General features: G+C 38.1%; 1 protein-coding gene across 2 annotated transcripts; it reads left to right on the forward strand.

The window, feature by feature from the left end:
• Positions 1–43: 43 nt before the first annotated feature.
• traf2a (Tnf receptor-associated factor 2a) lies at positions 44–21,793 on the forward strand. 2 transcript variants are annotated; one of them, XM_056377185.1, is made up of 10 exons: positions 45–549; positions 3,713–3,791; positions 4,493–4,591; positions 5,869–6,030; positions 8,931–9,005; positions 9,138–9,212; positions 11,499–11,984; positions 12,794–12,971; positions 13,086–13,234; positions 15,452–21,793. In XM_056377185.1, the coding sequence occupies exons 1-10, from the start codon at positions 362–364 to the stop codon at positions 15,668–15,670; spliced, it is 1,710 nt and encodes a 569-aa protein (XP_056233160.1). In that variant the 5' UTR covers positions 45–361; the 3' UTR covers positions 15,671–21,793. The 2 variants fall into 2 exon arrangements, with proteins under 2 accessions (XP_056233161.1, XP_056233160.1); XM_056377186.1 differs by lacking the exon at positions 9,138–9,212 and having other exon boundaries at positions 44–549.
• The last annotated feature ends 612 nt before the right edge of the window (positions 21,794–22,405 follow it).

Here is a 22,405-nt window from a genome sequence, read left to right on the forward strand (position 1 = left end):
AAAGTAAGAAAAAGAGATTACAATAATATATAAATTTAATTGCGAACAGGCAGCAGGAAAATCAGATGGTGTTCTTCGGGCTTGCGGCGCCTGGTGGTAGACGTAGTAACGTACAACTGCACGTAGCATCCTCAGCTGTCACTTTTATCACATCACATACAAACGCCTGCTTCTTTTTGTGGATGCATATTATCATCAAATATCGCTATGAGTTCTTGACATCAGAAGGAATACTCTGTTAACCCGAGCGACAAAAGGAGCCATGAGTCTTTGCTGGCGATTAATGCTAAAATCACATTCAGCAGTGTTTGCTGTCCTGAACACACCCCACTGAGTACCCCGATATTGTTCAGGGGAAATAATGGCTGCACAGGAACCGTCTCCACCATCTTCCCTGGAAGGCAACAAACCGGGTTTCCCAAAGAAAATTTTGGCCAACAACCTCGAAGACAAGCATCTGTGCAATTCATGCCAGAAGATACTGAGAAGGCCCCTGCAGGCCCAGTGTGGTCACCGCTTTTGTTCGTTCTGTTTCAACAAAATTGTGAGGTGAGTAGTGTCATGGTTGCTAGCCAGCTAGCTAGGTGTGTATATCCATATGTTAGCAACCATCCTTCAAATATCTCCCAGTTTAACGGATACCTGCTTATTGTCACAGGTAACGCAATATACAACATAAAAATAAAATACGACATAAATAATAAAATACGACATAAAAGGGCAGGTTAGGACATATATATCTATCTTGCAAAGATCTATTTGTAAAATTCGGCTCACAATAATTCACCGATGACCCCTTTATCCCAATAAAATCTCAACTTGTGTAATGGGTTAGCCAGCAGCTGTCTTCGTAGACAAGTTCCGCAAACCTGTGTTGTATGTGACCGGAGCAGGCAGGGTACATTTCCACAAGTTGAACATGACACTGTATTGTGTAAAAGTAACACCAGATCGTCTGCCAGTTTCACCAGAAACACCAGCAACAGCAAGTCTTTTTACATTATCTTATTAAGTTTGATTCTTTGTCGATAAACAAGTCAACATGAAATTGTTTTTTTTTTTTTTTAAATATTTGTTTATAGAAGTTTGGCATGACTTTTATATTCACGTTAGATGACATCACCAGGAAAGGCTCTATCAATCCATGCACTACATGTACTTATACTTTTTAATATTTCTATATTAGAATGACAGTAATGTGACTGAATTTCTTTCATTTTGCTGTCAAACAGATACTAATAAGTAAAAAACATTATATTTCGTGTCAAGATTAACGGCGCAGTGAAAAAATAAGCTTGATAGTGAGATCATTGATTTTTTTTTTCTTACAGTGCACATGTGTGTGATGGACCATAAACCATGTATATGTTATATACCATATAAAAATAATAATTTATTGGTATAGCACTTTTCAATACAAGTAACAAAGTGCTTCATATGACTCAAATGTAAAACATCCAAACTAATCAAAGTGAAATGTAAATGAAATTAAAAAGACATCACACAATACATTTTTTTTAATATACAAATGTATCTTAAGAAGTGAAGAAGATAAAACGGGAAACTGACTGTGAGAGTCTGATCTCCTCTGGTAGGTTGTTCCATAGTTGAGGGGACCTGACAGCAAAGGCCTAGTCTCCTTTAGTTTTCAACTGGGCAGCAATGAATTACCAGAGGATCTCAGACTAAAAGCCCCGGCTCATAGGGGGATAAAAGCTCACAAATGTAGGGAGGGGCAGCCCAAACCTGACCTTAAAAGTCATTAAAATAATTATTATTCTAAAAATAAATTTTAAATCAATCTTAAAATAAACAGGCAGCCAGTGTAGAGATGCTAGGACCAGAGTGATGTGAACACATTTTTTGGACTGAGAATAAGTATATATATATATATATATATATATATATATATATATATATGTATATGTATGTATGTATGTATGTATGTATGTATATTGTTTAAGTTGTATTTTGGTTTAATAATTCTGGGTGCGACACTCTAAGGGAAATGATTGCTGATACAGCAAAACTTAATCTTAAAGTCTTAAAGCTGTGAACACACCCACTTACGCAAAACACCCTGTTGTGTGCAGGTGCTTTTTTTTTGCTTTATTTATCATTGAGATCAGTCTACAACTTGACTGGAGCCCATCTGTGCAAAATTGAAGTTTAAAAGGCACGCAATGCTGTGAGGCCCAACAATTTACATGAAAACCAAGCCATGAAATCCAAGGAACTCTCTGTAGACCTCCATGATAAAATAGTGGCGTGGCAAAAATCAGAGCAAGTGCGTAAAATCATTTCAGTAGCTTTGAGTCTTCCTAGAATTAGCCATCCAGGCCAAACTGAGTAACTGGCCAAGAAGGGCCTCATTCAGGGATGTGACCAGGAACCCAACAGTCACTCTTAACAGATCCTCTGAAGTCCAGAGATGGGAGAACCTGCCAGATGGACGACCATCTCAGCAGCTCTCCGTCAATCAGGCATTTATGGAGTTAAACAGAAGTCACTTTCAGGAAAAGGCATATGACAGCCAGTCTGGAGTTTGCAAAACAGCATTTAAAAGACTCTGCTGAGACAAAAATTTCACCTTTTGGGCAGAATTCCAAGCATTATGTCAGGAGAACTCCAGGTGTGCTCATCACCTGGCTACTGCCATCCCTACAGTAAAGCATGGTGGTTGCGGCATCATGCTACAGAGGTGCTTCTCAGTGGCAGGCACAGGTCAGAACTGATGAAAGGATGAATGAGTTCCTTGAAGAGAACCTGCTCCAGAGTTCACGTGACCTGACACAGGGGTGACGGTTCACCACGCTGGAGTCTATGTGGGACAAGTCTCACTGTCCCAGACTGAAACCCCATAGGCCATTTGTGAGGAGACCTGAAGATGAAAGTTTACAGACCATTTCCATTTAGTCTGACAAAGCTTCTTTGCTTTTTCAAATTAGCAAAGATTTTTAAAAACACTTTCACTTTGACATTATGAATTGTTGAGTGTAAATTAATGGGCAAAAATTTCATCCATTTATAATTAAAAGGTGCAATAAGTACGTTTTTGCTATAGCTACATAGCATAATCTGCCATTATTTTTCTCAATTAATAGATTTATTGCTTTGAACATAGTGAAAAATTCCCTAGAGCCAAAATGATTAGTTTTATTCCACCAACAGTCCAAAACCTAAAGATATTCAGTTATCTAGTTATTCAGTCATTCATTTGAGAAGCTGGAACATAATTGACATTTTGCTTGGAAAATGACTAAATGGATTAATAGAATAGTTAACCTCATTATTTGCTGTTTAATCGATCAATTAATCCATTCATCATTTCAGCTCTTTGCGTGACAAAATGATCGCAACTCAAGGTCCACTGACCAGCTTTAATGGAGCTTCTCACGTCTTCATCAGCAAATTGACTTGTGACCAATTTTGGTCTGACATTCACTTGAAGACCATGAGATGTGGATGAAAGCTCAGACGAAACCTTGAGTTGAGATTATATTGTTATACTCAATGATCAAAGGGCCAAGAGTGAACTCGGTGAACTCACAGAAGAAACAGCATTTGGATGATGATGATGATGATGATGATGATGATGATGATGATGATGGTAATATCAAGGATCTATATTGTCTGACACATGCTTGGTATTTTAACCTGGGCACAGCAGGCTGTCTATATTAATGTCAATCTGTGTTTTTGTTCCTTCAAGCTCCGGACCACAGAAATGCAGTGCCTGCATCAAAGAAGACTTATTTGAGGAACCCACCTCTATTCTCAAACAAGGTGGTGTAAGTATATTTTTACCTTTCATTGCATGTTTTTCCAGAGCTTCGCACAGTTACATTAAACACACAAACACAAATCCCTTAATTTGTTAAAATAATGAAGAGTTTGTCATTAGGGTCAGATTTCAGCTAGGTTTGGTATATAAATTTTGGGTTGTGGATGATGAGAGTCGAAGTTTTCTGGATAAGATAAGATAATATAGTCCTTTATTAGTCCCACACTGGGGAAATTTGCAGTGTCACAGCAGTAAAAGTGGACAGTACAAGAAAGAAAAACTACAAAATGTCAAATAATTGATAATAATAAAATATGTACAATTCGATATTTACAAAAATTTACAAAATAGCAGCATAGTAAATGTATGTAATGATGAAAAATCCCTCAAAATAATCCTGAAAGTCAGAACTGTAACGTCATAGTTATTGTTTGTTTTCAGATCGAATATGCTGGAGTGTCGACCCAACAACAAAATGTGTCCCTGCACTAAAACTTTGTGACTGCACTGTAGGCGTATGAACTATCGTCCTGTGTCCCGAGAATGATCATATGTGCTGGAGAAATTAGAGCCAGGAGAGAAAAGTGAGCTCCAAGTAGCTTGACCCTCAGTAAACCAACGCAGAGTGTTTGTAACTCGACCGTTCAGACTGTAACTGAAGACACAAACCAGACGATACTGACGGCTAACTTCTTCTTTTCCATCCAGGCTTTCCCAGACAATGCAGCTCGGCGAGAAGTAGAGGCCTTGGCGGCTGTCTGTCCCAACGAGGGATGTACGTGGACGGGGACTATCAAAGAATTTGAGGTGCATACTAATGCAACTTTAACAAGCGCTCCCATCACGAGTAATGTCTGTGCCACTGATCATATTTTGCTACTTCATCTCCACATGTGCAAAATTACACTGATGAGCCCAGATGTGCTACATTACAGGTAAAAGGTTTGATAAACCATAAGCAAGTTTTCTTATAAATATTGATGTTATATTATATTATAAATATTTGAAAGTCTATATAAATTGATGTGTTGAGTATCAGGTTAAAACACTTTACTAATTACTCAGTCCCTCCAACTATGAAAACGAGGTCACTACTGAATGTACATGTACCTGTGGCTAACATTTACCACACAACATTTAAATACGACAAACTTTGGAATTGCCTGGGATCAGATTTCTCCTCCTTCAGCAGAGGATGTTACCTGTTCTGCATTTCAACCATATCCCAGACCAGTCTGCCCCAGTCAGTCAAGCCTCCTCCATCTTTACTGGGATTACTACTGTAAAGTAATTATAGAATTTCAAATTGTTACTGAAAAGAAGTGATAAGTAATGTAATGTAATGTGTTACTGCCCAGCACTGCAGGTTGTTACATTAGGATAGCATTTTAGAAACTGTCTGTGTGCTCCTCTCTCCCCTCCATCACTTCCCTCCCATTTCATACAAACCTGTGGAATGAAAATAATAGTAAACAATCCATTTCCACACCTGTGTTCACCTAACAGGCCAACGATAACACTTTAGAGTATTTTACATATGTGAGGGGAAAATAATGAACCAAAAGCCATGTTCCCCATCACACTGCCGTACACAAAGGTGGAGCTTAGGTGAGCATTACAACTTATCAATGTGTTTTTTTGACACTTGAAATTTAGCTCAGCTGCCCCCCATCTGTGGTAAATTCAGCTACTACAACATTAGAGTGAATTAAAAAGTCAAGACATAAGCCCATGTTATGTCTCCATTCATTAGAAAAAAACTTTATAAGGTATTAATCTTATATCTGAAAACTCACTCACTCAGTCGTCACCTTGTCAGTGTTGTTTGTCATTGCAGTGACTTTCATAAAGTTTTATGGAAAAAAAAAGATGGCATTTTGCCAAGCTGAACTTGAATTATATTATGGCATTAGCATAACTTTATTGCATCAGATGTCAGATACATCCTTATACTTCCTACATTCACCACCTGGAAACCTACAGTCAGTGACATCATCTAGTCAAAGGGACATTCAAGTTCAACAAACAGTAACTCAGCTTTAGAAAAAATGTTGAAAAGGTTTTTTTTCGTTGGGCGTCTGCAGGCCGGCCATGAGGGCAACTGTGACTTCATGATCATCCTGTGTCCTTCCTGTAAAGAGCTGATGAGAGCCAACGAGCAGGAACGCCACAACGAGAGAGAGTGTCCAGAGAGGACGCTCAACTGCAAATACTGCAAAGAACCCTTCTTACTGAAGAACATCAAGGTCAGACTTCTCTGTGTTACTATGATCAAACACTGTCTTGTCTTTAGGGTGTGGTTCACGCTTTGTGATTTGTGAAAATATGGAGCTCCAATTGTACCCCACTGCTAACTCACTGAATCCATGGCAACATTACACTTCCTGTTTACAACTTGTAACATCTCTTTTTTAAAAATATAATTCAAGTTTTTATTTATTTACTTAAATATACATAAACAGACAGTATTATCATCTTTGGGTATGGGATATTCAAAGGTCCATGGTAAATTACCGTTTTTTAAAACAACCAAAATTAATTAACATTTCACAATTAAAGTAGTGACCAAAAAAATGGTCCCAAGACATCTTAAAGTTTTCACCTTCATCACTGGCTTTAGCTGACATGTTCATATGATACTATCTCTAACACTGAGAGGAAGTACTTATCAATAATATCAGAGAATCACTCGGGGAGCCGTGATGACCTCTATGTACTGGACAAATCTGTTCCTCCAATAAGCGCAGTCTTGGTGATACATATATAATCAAGTGCACCCTACATCCCTACGTATCCCAATACTTTTTCCCCAAAACGGGTAAACAAGTTTATAAACCCAAATTACATGTAAAAATGTTCCTACCTCTGTCTGACATTAAGTACAGGATTTTTAAAGCAGAGGCTGATTCAGATATTTGAAAAACTCTAATAATGATGTATCAGCTGATAGACAGCAGATATATTTTTTAACATAGCAAAAGGTAAACTTGAGCAACTATTGCTTTTTGGGGTAATTTAAAGCATTGCTTTATCCAGTTTTTCTAATAAACAGCACATTTGTATTTCTATCTGAAAGATGCAATTTTCCAACCTCTCTTGATGTTGCACTTTTAAAGCATCATCTTTAATGACGCAGGAAACTGATACTGAGAGTGAACGCTGCTGCAGAAATGAGAGGGAGGGGGTATTTCTTTTGTTTTTCCACCAGTCTAATAACGCCTCTGATATTATCAGTTGTAGCTGTTTGAATTGTGACAGTCAGACATTAACTATGGAAAACCAGTATAATATCATAGGTGGAAATTGTGTGTCCAATGCACTGTAACTGTGTAACTGACTGTAACTGTACAATAATAATAATAATAATACATTTTATTTAAAGGCGCCTTTCTTGGCACTCAAGGACACCGTACACAGTTACACAAATTGAGATTAAAACACATTAAGAATGCAAGTCTTGGATATACTGTATTTGCTATTATGTCATTTAGGCAGAATGAGTATATCACTGTACATGAACGACTCCTCAGCTGTCTTCCACTGACAGGTCATAGCACTGGCTAATTTCATGGTTAATTAATGAACAGATAAACTTTAAGCATGTGCTGTATAGCAGCTGCCAGCACTATAGTGATGAGGGAGAATATTATAGGACAGTTCACAGGACAGGTACTCCACTGTTGTGCTGCCATTTTACCAACAGTGGAGTCACAGTGCTCTCTAGTGGACAGACCATGCAATAGTAATATAAGTAAGAGTTACAAAATCCATTAAGGTTTTTTGTGATTGTTCACACATTTATTGCACAGTTTGGCTCATTGTATCAAAACATTTCTGGAACAAAACCATACGCACCATCTGAATTACTCCAAAGCTGCAACAACACAAAACACTGCTGTCTTTACAACTTTGTACATCTATTTAATTTGGTCATCCAGGCTTCACACAACACAGAAATAGAACATTTTCAGCAAACAGGTTTTTACAGAACAGCAGAATGTACAGGTTGTTCAGCAGCATCAACGTCCAGGACTCTGTAACAGAACATGTTTACACTCAACTGTAAATATGGTGAAAGTGACTCTGGTGTGAAAAACACACAGGATTACTCTCACACAAGGATGGGGCTGGGGGCGGTTGGGACAGACACCACCCCCAGAAAGGGTGAACTAGCAGGTCACATACTGCTTTGTCTGAATATGTGCATTGGCAACACTGCACAATCTACTGCCATTACTGTATTACTCTACAGCTCAGTGATACGGGCACATATTCATTGAGTGTCAATACACTCAAAGGTGCCGTCTAGTAGAAAGTTGCAGACCTGCTCTCCGGTCCAGATGTCTGTAATATGGATGCCACTGTGTAGTGACTGAGGTTGAACTGGCGTCTCCACTCAGCCTCCCTCAGTGTCAGCCCATGATTTCTAACCTGGTCCAACAAAGCATCTGAAATATGTGTCCGCCTGTTGCCAGGTCTTCTTTGTTCACTTTCTGCATAAGTGTTTTTAGGTGTGTATGTGTGTGGTGCCAAATCCAGGTGATTTTTACAGTTTGAAAAAGAAGTGTTTTCCCAATGATTGCTAGATTTAAGTTTTGAACAAAGACTCTAATGTAAGAAAGAGTGTGTAGTGTTTTTGCAAGTGTGTGTTGTAGAATTGAAAACAAACTGAAAAGCAGAAAACGTGTTTGTACATTTGGTTCCTTTGTTTAAGGCATGATTTCAAAAGTTAAGGTTTTAATGCATTCACTTTTAGTGTGTAATGTAGCTAAAAGTGTAATGTGAAGTTTTCCATTGTTGCATTGTCAATCTAATATCTTTTAGATATTAACGAAATCTCAGATTGTTTCTTACATCCCTGTAACACTGACACTCTCCTGTATCCATTTATATACAAAGGAACATATAGACAAAAAAGTGTATGGGTAAACTTTGCAAACTTTATACCTCAACACATATTTGGTAAAATGATGTTCATAAAAAAAAAAAAAAAAAAAAATAAAGAACTTTTTTTTATATTTAGAACTGAATTAGTAGCAGAAGAAAAAGTGCTTGAAAAGTGAAAGAGGCTGAGTGTTTGCCAACTGCACTACAATGTGACATTGATTTTATTGGGAACTAACTTTACTTCCTGTTTTCTTTTTAGGCTCATGATGAAATCTGTCCAAAGTACCCAATGATTTGTGAAGGTTGTGCAAAGAAAAAGATCCCCAGAGAAAAGGTATCACAGATATTCATTCCAAGTGAATGTTCATAATTCTGTTAGATTGATCTCATTAACCATTCAGCTAGGGATCAAATTCCTCAGCGTTTCTATAGATCATTAGCTTCTTTCTTTTTTTTTGTTTTGCAGTATGTGGACCATATTAAGTTCTGCAGTAAATTTAAAGCACCATGCAGATTTCATGTTGTTGGCTGCGATACGTCTGTAAGTAGAGATTTTTGTCATAATTTGCTATATATATATATACATCTACATATATGTAACACTGGCTGATGTAATAACTACAGGATCATTTAATAAGTAGTAAAACTCAGCAAAAATACAGAGAGATACAGTAATTCAATTTTCAGACTGATGTTTTATCTAGAAAGGGTAAAGTGTACAAATAACATGATTTGCTCTGATATATTATGGGAAAATTAAATTACATCATTTTAATAAAGAAAGGATGTTTTTGTTTTTGAACCATTTATAGGAACATTATGGTCTGGGTATCATCGGATAATCCCTAATTCATTTTTAATTTAAAAATGACATTTTAAAACCAGAATGTAAAAAAACTTTTTTGGTGTCAGAATCAAAAATGAAAAACCAATCAAAATGGTCTGTTTTTGGTTTTTGACAATTCCTTTTATCATTATTTAGTTTGAAACCAAAAACCAAATTCATATGGTTTAAATGATTTTTAGTTCTAAGACAAAATTGAAATTGAAATTCAAAATCAAATCAAATTCAAATAGACAGACCAATTTTGTTTTTTGGAAAGTTAATTTTTCCATTTCTCATTTGGCAGAGACAGTAGATAGGTGGACAGACGGGAAGAGGAAGTGAAGTGTAAAAAAGTCAAACTAAAAGCCAACAGGACATGAACCGAAATCCACCGACCATTTAATTGGTTTTTCGTTTTTTGATTCTGATTCTGGTTTTAATTCTGGACGGATTATCCGATCATACACAGACTATTAGCAAAGTTTTACATTATTGAACAGCTTTACAGAATTGGTTGCTACACCTGTGAATGGATCTTGTGTTACTGCGTGTGAAGCCCATGTTTGTATATATGCACAATGCCTATGTAAAGTTTTCACCTATCTTGAACTCCTTCATGTGTTACTTAACACCTGAGATGGGTGTGGTTTGGCTTTTTGACACTGATGAACAGAAAGAGTGAAAACAAATTAGATCAGTTCGTGGAAACTTCAGTACAAATATGAAACATAAATTTGACTCCACCCCCCCCCCCCCCCCCCTCTGTATTTTGTAGAAGCACCTTTGGTGGCAGTAACAGTTTTAAAAGAGTATTCTTCCAGTTTAACATTGGCCTCCCTTTGACATTGTTAGACTCTCTGTGGACAGTTTTTTTTTTTATTCCACACATTTTTCTTCCTTGTCCAAATTTGGTGCCTACATTACCAACAATGCATCTTGATAGCCGGCAGTTTTGCTCAGAGATCTGGGTGTGTTATTCTATGGTAGCAGCTAATGTAGCCCAGCCCCTGTAGCCTGCAGCAGAGGCGTCTTTTTAACCCCCACGTTGTTACTTTTCCAGCTTGTAATCTTCAGACCCAATCATGTTTGTGTGTTTGTTGTTATAAGTCAAAAATGGCTCTGACCTACATCTCCAATCTGCTTTCATTGATATTTGCTAACTGGAAAAGTATGTAAACCTGAAGAGTTCATACTTTTCTAACCAACCTGTTTTCATTATGAAGAAGGCCAATATAACGATCTGTGTGTTATTAATTAAAATACTGTAGATTGTGTTTTTTTATAATTGTAACTTAGATGAAGATCTGACCAAATTTGCAAAAGGTTCACCTTCTGTTTCTTGCCACCGTCACATTGACTTGAGGGCATGTGTAAGACTCTGAAATAAACACTAGCCCAGACGTCATGTGAGCTTTAAAAACTAGTTCTTTAAGTAAACCACAGCCCCTCAGTTTTCAAGCACTACCTTCTCTAGCAAGATGTGCTGACCTCACTGTACTCAGAGGGATGTACTGTGCCTTTCTTCATGCAATTTCATTTTTATTATTCCAGATTAGTTTGGCCATTCTGTAGTTTTTGACCAGAAACTGTCGGACCACCAGGTGTATTTAACCTTAGATTAATCACATACTCTAGTCTCCATTCAACTTAATTTGGGACTTGCAAAAACATGCCATAAAAGTAAAGGTTGTGAATATCTGTGGTTTATATTTGTACTTAATTTATGAGATCTGTTTTCACTTTACTTGACATCAAGTCATTTTTCTGTTGCTCAGTATCAGTGAGGATAAACAAAAACCATGAAAAAACTGTAGGATAAATACTTTGTATAGTATATGAATCCATTATTAGCTTTATTATTTCTTTTCTGTGTGCTTTTACTATTCTTCTGTTCACACACATCATTAAGATGGCATTTCTGCTGACATGTACATAGTGGATAAGGACTGTTCTCTCTGTGTTCTTAATGTGTCTCTGCTTGTATCTTTCTTTGACTTGAAGGTGGAGAAAGAGAAGATTCATGACCATGAGCGCCAGTGTTCCTACGAACACCTCAACCTGCTCCTGCATTTCATCATGGGCATCAAGGTGAGCCTGGAAAGCCTGCAGCCCCAGAGCCTGGAGGTCGCCAGCCACAAGCTGCAGGAGCTCCACCAGTCCCTCAGGGACCTGGAGCAGAAGATGAGCCAGCTGGGTGGAGGGGGGGGTGCAGCTCCTGTGCAGGGTGCGTGCGCCCCGACCCTGGCCACCTCCTTCACCCCGCTGCCCAGCGCCATGGGCGCGGCCCTGGAGTTACAGCTCCAGAGTGAAAAGACCAAAGTGGCGGAGCTGAGCCGGCGCTGCCAGGAGCTGGAGCTCAAAGTGAGCACGTTCGAGAACATCGTGTGCGTCCTCAACCGAGAGATGGAGCGTTCCTGCACCACCATGGAGGCCTACAACCGCCAACACCGACTGGACCAGGACAAGATCGAGATCCTCAACAACAAGGTGACAAAATGACACATGAGCTCTGAAAACCACTGGTCTGATGAAAATCACAGTGGAGCTGCAAAGTGTGACACTGAAAGGAGACAAATGCGCCTCCTCAAACATATCACACAGGGATGGTTTATCATATTTTTAGTGTCTGCTTTAATTTCAAGTTGTGATGCTGTTGGAATCAAAAACAGCTTCATTTTGCTACTTAAGGTGCGTTCAGTGAATCTGAGCTGTGTGTCACAGACACTGCTGGTGCAGGGCTTGATGAATGAAACAGACTAGACTAGAAAACATGATTGGGCATGAAGAATTCATTCAAGAAGTCATTAAATCCAAAATGTTGCTAAATGTTTGCCTTTTTGAAAATGAACTGTTTACTGTAGTATGTGCGTGCTGGTCACTGTCCGGGTGCTGCACTGTGCCCTCGCACTTCTATCAACATAGAGTTATTAACTAACTCATCCATTTTTGATCTTTGTTAAGCACTTCTCATTGGTGGAATGTAAAAGTGGTGATTTTTATGTGAATTTTTTTCCCACCCAACCCTTATTGTTAAGACACCACAAATGAAAATATACTCACTATCATCTATGAGTCTGTCAAAGGTCCCAGTCATTCCATCCTGTTTTTTTTTTTCACAATATAAATTTTCTCATTATATTTAACTCCATAGAATCATTGCGAAAAGCTTCATCAGATGTTTGCTCATCACATTACACTGCAACACTCAGGGAAGGTCAGTTTGGTTGGAACTGAAAACTCAAAGACAGCGCGTCACATTAAACAAACCGCCTTGTTCACGTGTCGCTGTGCTGCAGGTTCGTCAGCTGGAGAGGACGGTGAGTCTCAGAGACCTGTCCATCGTGGAGATGGAGGGGAAAATGAGGGAGATGTCTGCGGCCACGTACGACGGCATCTTTGTCTGGAAGATCTCAGATTTCACCAAGAAGAGACAGGACGCCGTGGCCGGCCGTGCCCCCGCTATGTTCTCTCCTGGTAACAGCTTCACACGATGGATAACATCTTGATTTATAATCCAGACAATGATGAGCTGTCTGTCTGATAAGCAGTGAATAACAGACATGATTTTACTTCATTGGTGTTTTCCAGCCTTTTATACCAGTAAATACGGCTACAAGATGTGCCTGCGGATCTACCTGAACGGCGATGGGACCGGCCGCGGCACCCACCTGTCTCTGTTCTTTGTGGTGATGAGAGGACACAGCGACGCACTCCTCAAGTGGCCTTTTAATCAGAAGGTAACACTCAAAATTAATGTTACTGTATGACTAATTGTTTTTGAAATTAATACATTCATAAAACTAATGCTAGAAGTTTATTATTCAACATAGTTTAATGCGCTGTACTAGGAATGCCCCGATCACGTTTTTTTTTGCCACCGATACGATCATGTACGAGTGAGATCGGCCGATACAGATCACTTTTAGCAGACATTGCAGGGCTCCAAACTGCAACACATATGCAACTATTTTTTGTGAGTGTGTGAGTTAAAATAACACATGCAACGCTGTGTTGGTGCCCCACATTTGCTGTGTTGTAGCTGAAAGTTTGTTTTTTTCCCCTTCACTGGCTCCATCTCTCTGACTACCTGAGCTTTCATCAGAATGCAGGTGCACACAGGGACAGACAGAGACACTGGGCTAACTCCGTACCTGTGGTTGCAGTATAATAGCAATGTTGTACCTGGCTGCTCCGTCCCCTTCCACATCATTCCATCATATTACACTAATATTTCACTAATATTACTAATATATACTCTCCCAGTAAACCTAATAGCATATGAGTAGCATACATAGTCTCTAACAGCGCAAATAGCACAATTTTACACTGTAAAATAATTTTTTTTGAGTTTAAGGTCGCTGCGTGATAGGACGATGACAGACAAGACAGAGAAACACTGAGTTCTTCAGACCATCAGAGCAAAGCGAGAAATATCCATAAATCTCTTATTGTAATTTATTCCCTTTCTGCTGCTTCTCTCGTGCCATGTGTACACAGACAGGTGTGTGATCGAGTTACTATGGTTACCGCGACTCTGTGTCTCTGTCATTCTGAAACTTTGTCATGATTCAGTAACAGGTTTTTAGGTTAGTATGCTTTTATAAAAACCATAATGTAATTTTGTACCTCATTATTGAAATGTAGTGATATAATTTTATATTTTTGTTTAACATAATTGAAGAAGAGGAAGCCTCAGAGCCTCCTTCATGAAGAAATAGGCTGTATTTAAAAAAGGAGCGACTAAATCATGGCTGCAACCAGTGAAAAAGTTAGTCTGGAGCCCTGCATTGCACATGGCGTACATTATATCACTCTCGCACACTTTGTAAAAGTTCCACGCGGCCGACATGTTGTTTTGTTTTGTGGCCTGTCCTGTCCTGCACCGGCACAGTGAACAAGGTGGGATGTGGGACTACACTAGTATTATCCACAGATCATCAGTTTTAAGATGATCTGTGACTAGGAGCATAATTTGCAGATCTACCGTTCAAGTATTTTTAATGAAAATCGATGAATCATGATCAGGGACCGATCAATCGGGGCATCCCTACACTGTACTTTTGGCGTCTTTTAGCTAACATATTTCCTCAAATAAAAAAAGCTGGGTCTCCAATAATGGCCACTGGTGTGGTCAACAACAACAAATAAATACTGGCTGGGAAAAAAACAAGGGTGGAGAAATGTCTGGTGCCTGTTATATAATGTGCACACCAGTTAAGAATAATGTATATTTCTACTGCTTTTATTTAATAAATTCAACAATATAATCATGCTTTTTTCAACAAGTTGCTGTTCTGGATTACTCATCTAAAGTTTTTGATTCATTCATTGTGATCCACTTTAACCTTTCACCTTTAATCCCATCTGGCTATTATTCGTATGGCATGCCTGCAAATGTTTCACAATAAAAGCCCTGTTAAGAAATGAAGTGGTTTCTGTCCACTGAAACATTGTAGGGCTTTTACTTTGAAACAGGAAGTGTTGATTTGAGTTGAGTTGTCATCGTACTAACAGCGTAATGTAGTAACTTTACAAAGAAAACAAGAGCAGTCATCTAAAACCAATTATACTCAGACAGAGGGAGGTGGAAATACAGACCTGCCTCAAATAAAGGCCTGTCACCATCGAATGTCGAGGTAAATAAAAACATCGCCCTCTTTTTGAGGAAATACAGCATTTTTATTTTTAAATGATTTTAACTCCTAAAGCACCATGATGTTTTGCTCTGCTGTATTATTCGGATTTACGTCCTTAGTGGGGTTTTAAACCAAAATGTATTTAATCAATTGATTTACCTTTTCTATGATGTATTATTAATTTGAATACATTGTTAATCATATTATAACCAACCCCTTAAAGTGTCATCGTGCTAAAACTGGATGTGCTTTAGTGGCTCAGCTGCAGTTTTCCTGTCAGAGCAGATGTAAGGCTAGACTCGTAACATCTGTACCCAGGTCACCCTAATGCTGCTTGACCAGAACAACAGGGAGCACATAATCGACGCCTTCCGGCCCGACATCTCCTCCTCGTCCTTCCAGAGGCCCGTCAGTGATATGAACATCGCCAGCGGCTGTCCACTCTTCTGTTCGCTCTCCAAACTGGACTCTAAAAACTCCTACATACGAGATGACACCATATTCATCAAGGCCATCGTAGACCTCACTGGACTCTAGGCAAAAGATGAGAGCATAAATGCAACCCCAGCCTTTTGTTGCTACTAACCTGTTCAAATCAACAGGCTTTTGTACCACCAGTAACGCTGGGGTCCGTCGAGTTCTTTTCGGATTAATGGCTGCAATATGTGAGAACAGAGCAGGAAACGTAACTTCTTTTTGGCCACTGGTCACCGTGGCTGTGGGTTTTTCAAAACCTCCTTAACCATAGTAACTGTTTAACCAAGTTTTTATTCGACAAAAACATTGATTTCCTTCAGAGGTCACTGGAGGAGTTAATACAAAACAGTATACATGCTAATATGTGGCTGGTGGCACAGAAGCATTCCAAAACCTAGGTAGTATATTATACTTGTGAAATAACTAGAAAACTACGACACTGTCTCTAATCATTAGTGATCATCCTATGGCTTCTTGTACCATAGATGAGGCTCACCATCATTTCTCACACAGAAAAATTACCTGATTTTTATTTTTTATTCTTTTTAAGGTTTAAACTTTAAGTTTTAAACTGATTTCACAAGGATTTTATGTCCATTAACATTCTACAACAGAGTATTAGGGCCACATTGAAGAAAAGAAAATTTGAAATTATGAGAATAAAGTTGTAATTTTGAGAATAAAATCATAATATTTCAAGAAAAAAGTAATTATATTATAATAAAGTGGTAATTTTAGGTCACGTGTTGTTTTAGAGGGGAAATATCAGAAGCTTTAAAATGAGGAACGTGGAGCATCCTGTGAAGTTATACTGCAGCTGAGGTTTCACTAACAAGGAGATACTTCATCTTTAGGCTCATTATCGTCATCATCATCATCATCAGGACATTTAAAACATTGTGAAGAAAGAGTCTGTTCTATAGTTAGACTCACAAACAGCAGCTGCCAGAAGCAGCGCAGGCTGACACTGACTGTCCTTTCACCCAGTTTATTGGTTGATGTAATATTCCTACAAAAGGTTTTCTCCCAAAATTTAACATTTTTAATTCTCGTAATATTACAACTTTATTCTCATAATATTATGACTTTTTCTCAATGTGGCCCTTATACTCCGTCGTAACATTCAAATGTTGCTATGCTACAACTAAATTCGGTCCTCCTGTGAGAAAAAAATAGATATTACCACTAGTTGCTATTTAAAGCCAAAATAACTGGACTTTAACTAGTAGCTAGTTTTATTACCACATATCGAGTGGCACACAACGCTTAGAGCTACATCATTATTTTTTTAACTCCACAACAAGCTAAGGATTACACATTTGACAACTATGGCATTGAAAGTTTGACTATGCCTGCCCATGGCATTCAGTGGGAGAAGAGAAATATAAAGTCCGACATTAAATTCAATTCCAAAATGAGCTTTTTTGTGGGGTTTTGGTCTCGACCAACTCCTGAGAAAAATATCTCTCTTTAGCTTGCTAGTTGCTATGTTCACCAGCTAGTTGCTAACTTTGTCTGCTGTTCAGCACTGGGCGTGTGGTGTACAGTGGGTTTATCAGAGCGTGATGCCTGCTGATACTAAGAGGTGAGACTGAATCAAAACAGCAAAACTGTGGGTCGCACAATCAAAACAGCTAAAAGTTGATAAAAGGTATCAGATTATAATTATCTCCAGGTATGTCACCAGGAGTGACTCCCCAAAAATTGCAAGTAGTTATTTGGCCTATTGTATTGATTGTTAATCTAAGAATATCGATAGTGCAGCTTTAAAGAAAACATCTGTCAACTACAAATTGCTTGTGATGCAAATTATATTTCTGTTATCCAATCTTCACCTGGGTTTTTCTATTGTATTTTTGTATTTTTATAGTTTGAAATTTCAAACACCAATACATTTCCAATTTTTTTTTTTTTTTTAATTTAAAAACTGAAAATACTGAGCCATGAAAATACTAGCTATGTAGATTAAACAGCCTACAAGAACAGCGATAGATCAAGCAGGTGGAGGCATGTGCTGCCTGACATTTGATTAACTGATTGTTTTTGTTAATTGGAGTTCCAGTGTGACGCCATGTAGCCTTCAGAGTATCAGCTCAGCTTTGCACACGGTTTGTAGTGGAGTTGGAATTTTTTTTTTTTTTTTTTTTTTTAACTTGTTTATAGTTTCTTAACATCTATGCCTCCAACTCGAGTCCTGTGTTCATTGGTAATCATTTGTGGTGGTGGACATTGTTTGAATTCCATGAATTCTGAGTGCAGTATTTCAGCTGTCAATGTTGGTGTGCGTGTGTGTGTGTGTGTGTGTGTGTGTGTGTGTGTGTGTGTGTGTGTGTGTGTGTGTGTGTGTGTGTGTGTGTGTGTGTGTGTGTGAGAGAGTGTGTGTACGTGTACATTTCTTTGCTGTGATTTGCAGTTTTAGTTTCATGTTGGATCTGTGGATGATGCACTGTATCTTACAACAGTTTCTGGGTTGTTTGTCCAGGAAACCTGAACAGTGATGGTGGTCAAGCTGATTTTGCCCAAATGGAAATATGACATATTTTATTATAAATAAAAACATGTATTTGCATACAAGTTCTAATAAATTCAATAAATATCTTTTGATATTAAACTTTGGCTTTTTTCAATATTTGTTGTTTGCATATTTACAGCATTTTGACCACCTTACCAAGGATGTATTCCCTTCTGTTTGTAGCAATTTATAATATTTAATAACATGCATATGTACAAATATTGAAATGGCCAAAAGAATATTGAATATAATATAATACTATCTTTATGCACACATGTACCAACATGAGAGGCATATCAAACATATGTCCATTGGCAGTCTCTTCTCAAAATATTTTAGTTTTTATCTACGTTGCCTAAATGTAGTTCTCCAAACTTGTTTGTAATGACCAAAATACACACATTTTTATCCCCCAAATGTAATAATATTATAAACGGTAATATGTGACGGTTCAGAATTTGGTTCACCTTTAGACCCTGTGCCCTTAGACTCTTTTGTCTTTATGTAGGAAAAAACAGTAACTGTATGACTGTTATCATGCATGATGGGTTATCTACATCAAACCCTGAGAATACCATGTGGTATATTTGAAACTGGATTCATCAGATGAGACAAATCTCAATTCACTGTAAGTGTTTAATGGCTTGGTTTACTGGCAATGAATTGTGAACAATGTTGATGAATGAAGGGCCACCTCTGACATGGTGTCTGTTATTCAGGTCCATTACTTGTACATCTTTGAGATTGCTGCTTCATAATAGTCTCTGTTATTTACCTCATTTTCTCAACACTTCGTTGGAAACATGGGGCACAGAGATATATTCATCAATCTCCAAAGACTAGGCAATCTACGGAAACCCAGAAAGGTCAAACTGGCAGATTCTTGTTTTGTCTCGTTATCTCGAGATAACGGAGCTTTGTGTTCTCGAGGTAAAAGGATAATTATTCCATGATCTCGACATAACAAAGCTCCATTATCTCGAGGTAACGGGATAAAAAAAAAGTATTTGTAAGTATGACCTTTCTCGGCTGTCCAGAAATTTGCAAAAATTCTCAGACTAATATATTTTCTATTCTTACTTTCAGGACTAGGAGGAAAAGCATTTAATGAACTTTCTTAACCCTGGAAATCACTGCTCAATCTCAGCCATTATTTATTTTTTATTAACTTAAAACACAGTTTTTGCAACAAAAAAAAATAATGTAATTTTTTGACAGGCCTTGTGCCAAAGAGAGTTTATGCTCTGTCAACAAAGCCTCACAGCCACAGGAAAATTGCAGCTGATTTGGTTATAATACTGACAGTAATTTCTACAGTGATAAATCAAACTTTGATATTTGAGATATGTCCAAATGTTGTAATGCACAATAGTGACATTACAGAAATGATCAATTTTCTCCACCTTTGACATTTACATATGTTAAGTGTAGTTGAAAGATAAATTGAACAGTGGAAAAATAAGATAACTGCAATGTAACATCATTGCTGGGTGCGTGTGCAAGGTGCACAATACATGCACAGTGTGACACTATTGCAGGCAGCGTAACGAGTTGTAATTGGATGACTAGGTTAAGTCAAGCAGTATTGACTTACGATCACTTCACTGATAAATATAATGAGACTTGATTTAGCTATTGATTCAATTTGCATTATATTTTTGCATATGAAATGTAAGCAGCTTAGTCACTTATATTGTTTGACCATATACATTAAGGCTGCACATAGAATGTTATTTTCTATATATGTCATTTTTCATTATTTAATATCGCAGACAGCAACTGTCAGAAAAAACACGTCGTCATATTTTCAGCTGAGATTTTGTAAAAACACTGACATCACACTCTCTCATACTCTGAGGCAGGAGTGTTTTAACTTTCAGTGCAGTTCAATTAGGATTGATTCTGAGATTCAAATTTACAGTCTACAAGAGGAACAGACCATGTGATGTGGGTTTCCTTCCAGCAGAGGGCGCTGTAAACCTTCGCTCTCAGCTCGACCCAAAGCGCGCCCCGCTGACCCATCAGTAAACCGAGCAGCCGGCAATGTGATTTTGTTGGTCAGACACCAAAGCATCTGAGAAGGAAGTGTGTGGAAGTACCGTAGGTCCTACACTGTAGTAGCCTGCCACCCAAGAGAGGCAGCACATGGAGCGATGTCAGGTGTCATGTGTAATTTAAACTTCATTCAAACTTGATTTTAGGAATAAAGTGACAGCACTATTGTGACATGCTTGATAAATACAGGCTCAGGCTCAGAGGCGGAACCAGAGGGGGTGGCCAGGGCTGGGATATGAAGGTGATAGATAGTTGGCTGGTTCGTAACGGAACCTCTGCTAATGTTTCCTGTTTGAAAGTTAACAACAAAGAGAAGCACTGACCACGACGTGACACTGAACTACCACAAAGAGACGCTAAACAACTACAAAGATGCACGAAATGACTACAAACAGTGTGGTGGTGTTTGTAGTTGTTTTGTGTCTCTGAGGGCCTCGAAGGGCTTTAAATCTGAGTTTAAACACACTTTCCCTTCTTTTAATCTTGATTCATTTTACAATTAAGCCTTTGTGATCCAGTTTCTGTTGTGATATGTCAGATCATCTGTGTTTTTCTCTATGATCATGATCAATGAAATGCATTTGGAGACTCCAAAAGATGCCTTCTGAGTTATTTCATTACCTTAATTAAAATGTGTCAGCTGTGTGTGGATATGTAGCTTAGTCGGTCTGGAACTGAGATGTGACGGCCTCCGGATGGAAGCGCAGCTGAGGCACTCACAGAGGAAATGGTTGATGTTACTGTAATATTTGTTCCTTACAGCTTTGAACTGAGCTGCTTTCTACAGAAAAAGAAGTGCCTGTACCTTTTTTTTAAAAAAAAAGAAAAGAAATGTTTTTCTTGAGCCCACTGAGTTGTGGATGTGCTTCCCTGTGAGTTTAAACCTACCAGAATGTGAATGTTTTGATTTTGTGCAGTGTGATCTTAATTTGTGTCTTTATTTTTTCTACTTATACTTATAACCCCCTCCCCGCCAATACTGGACCCTTGTGATACAATGTAATTGACTAAGAATGTTTCCATTGTCGCTTTCCATACATAAAACTAATGAATGTTACAGCTTTACTTTGTTAAACCATCACACAAGCTTTTGGCACCTTCACCCAAACACATCCGGCAAGTGTTAAAACTCTCAACATACTGAAACCTCCCTGTGCATGAGACGTTTCAGTAGGAACTCATATTATTTATTTTATTTCTTTGTGATTTCATGATCAATATACATGTGAGCAAGTGTGTGTGTGTGTGTGTGTGTGTGTGTGTGAGAGACATGAAATTGGTACAAATGTTGACGGTGTACTCGAGCTTGACGGTGTGTGTGAGCTGCTGTGAGAAAGTTCTAACATATTTAACATTTTAATAAATATACATAATATATACACAGTATTTATTGAAGAGCAAAGTGACATTGTATGTTGAGACAGTTTAAAAGCACGTGTTGCTTTGTTTGGGAGATTGTGACCATCAGCGAGAAGGACAAGAAAACATCTGCAGCCTGACCACATCAGGTCGCAGCTTATGTCGTTACTGCAGAAACATGAATCTTTTCCTGCACATTACATAGACTCCATTTTGCATGTATGACCGTGGCCTCAAATAAATCAGCTGCTACATTCGTTGGGTCTGATGTTATGCTCATACTTGCAGCTCCGTACTGATGTGTATATTTGCTGTGTCTTGTGATGTATGCTGGGAAATGTCATAAACGGGCATCTACATATACACATTAGTCGCCTCCTGTAGCTGAAGAGTTTAATAGATTGAACAGAAACCTTCGACTTCAGCTCGGGGAACAATATCATGTGTCAGTGATACTGACTTGAAGGAAAAGCCGCACTGCGCCTCATTATTAGTGCAACAAAACATACGATACCTCAATGTGATGTACAGTTGTATGCAAAACTTTGGGTACTCCTGGGTAAATTACATACAGTATTATGTTGATTTTTGAAGTGGAAAAAAGTAAATACAACTTAACTGAACTTACAAAGCAGACAAAGCATTTTAAAAGCAGCACTGAGAGATTGGGAACCCTCCTATCACAGCTTTTTAAAAATGTTTATAGCAACTTCTTATTCTTGGTTCATGTAGATCACTTGACATTCTCAGATATTTAAAAACCTGAGTCCAGTACAGGTCCCAACTATTTAGGAAAAATATCAATGTGTGTTTTCTGGATGGTTGTGTTATTAATAATAAATCAATGATCATGTCTTCAAATAAAACTC

The sequence above is a fragment of the Seriola aureovittata genome, chromosome 5 (assembly GCF_021018895.1).
Source record: "Seriola aureovittata isolate HTS-2021-v1 ecotype China chromosome 5, ASM2101889v1, whole genome shotgun sequence".
Classification (NCBI taxonomy): Eukaryota; Metazoa; Chordata; class Actinopteri; order Carangiformes; family Carangidae; genus Seriola; species Seriola aureovittata.

Bases quoted from the DNA above. Each gene is read 5' to 3' on its own strand.
- traf2a (XM_056377185.1), top strand. From the start codon at position 362: ATGGCTGCACAGGAACCGTCTCCACCATCTTCCCTGGAAGGCAACAAA. The intron at 550-3,712 runs GTGAGTAGTGTC...TGTTCCTTCAAG, and splicing joins TGTTTCAACAAAATTGTGAG to CTCCGGACCACAGAAATGCA. The intron at 3,792-4,492 runs GTAAGTATATTT...TTTTCCATCCAG, and splicing joins CTATTCTCAAACAAGGTGGT to GCTTTCCCAGACAATGCAGC.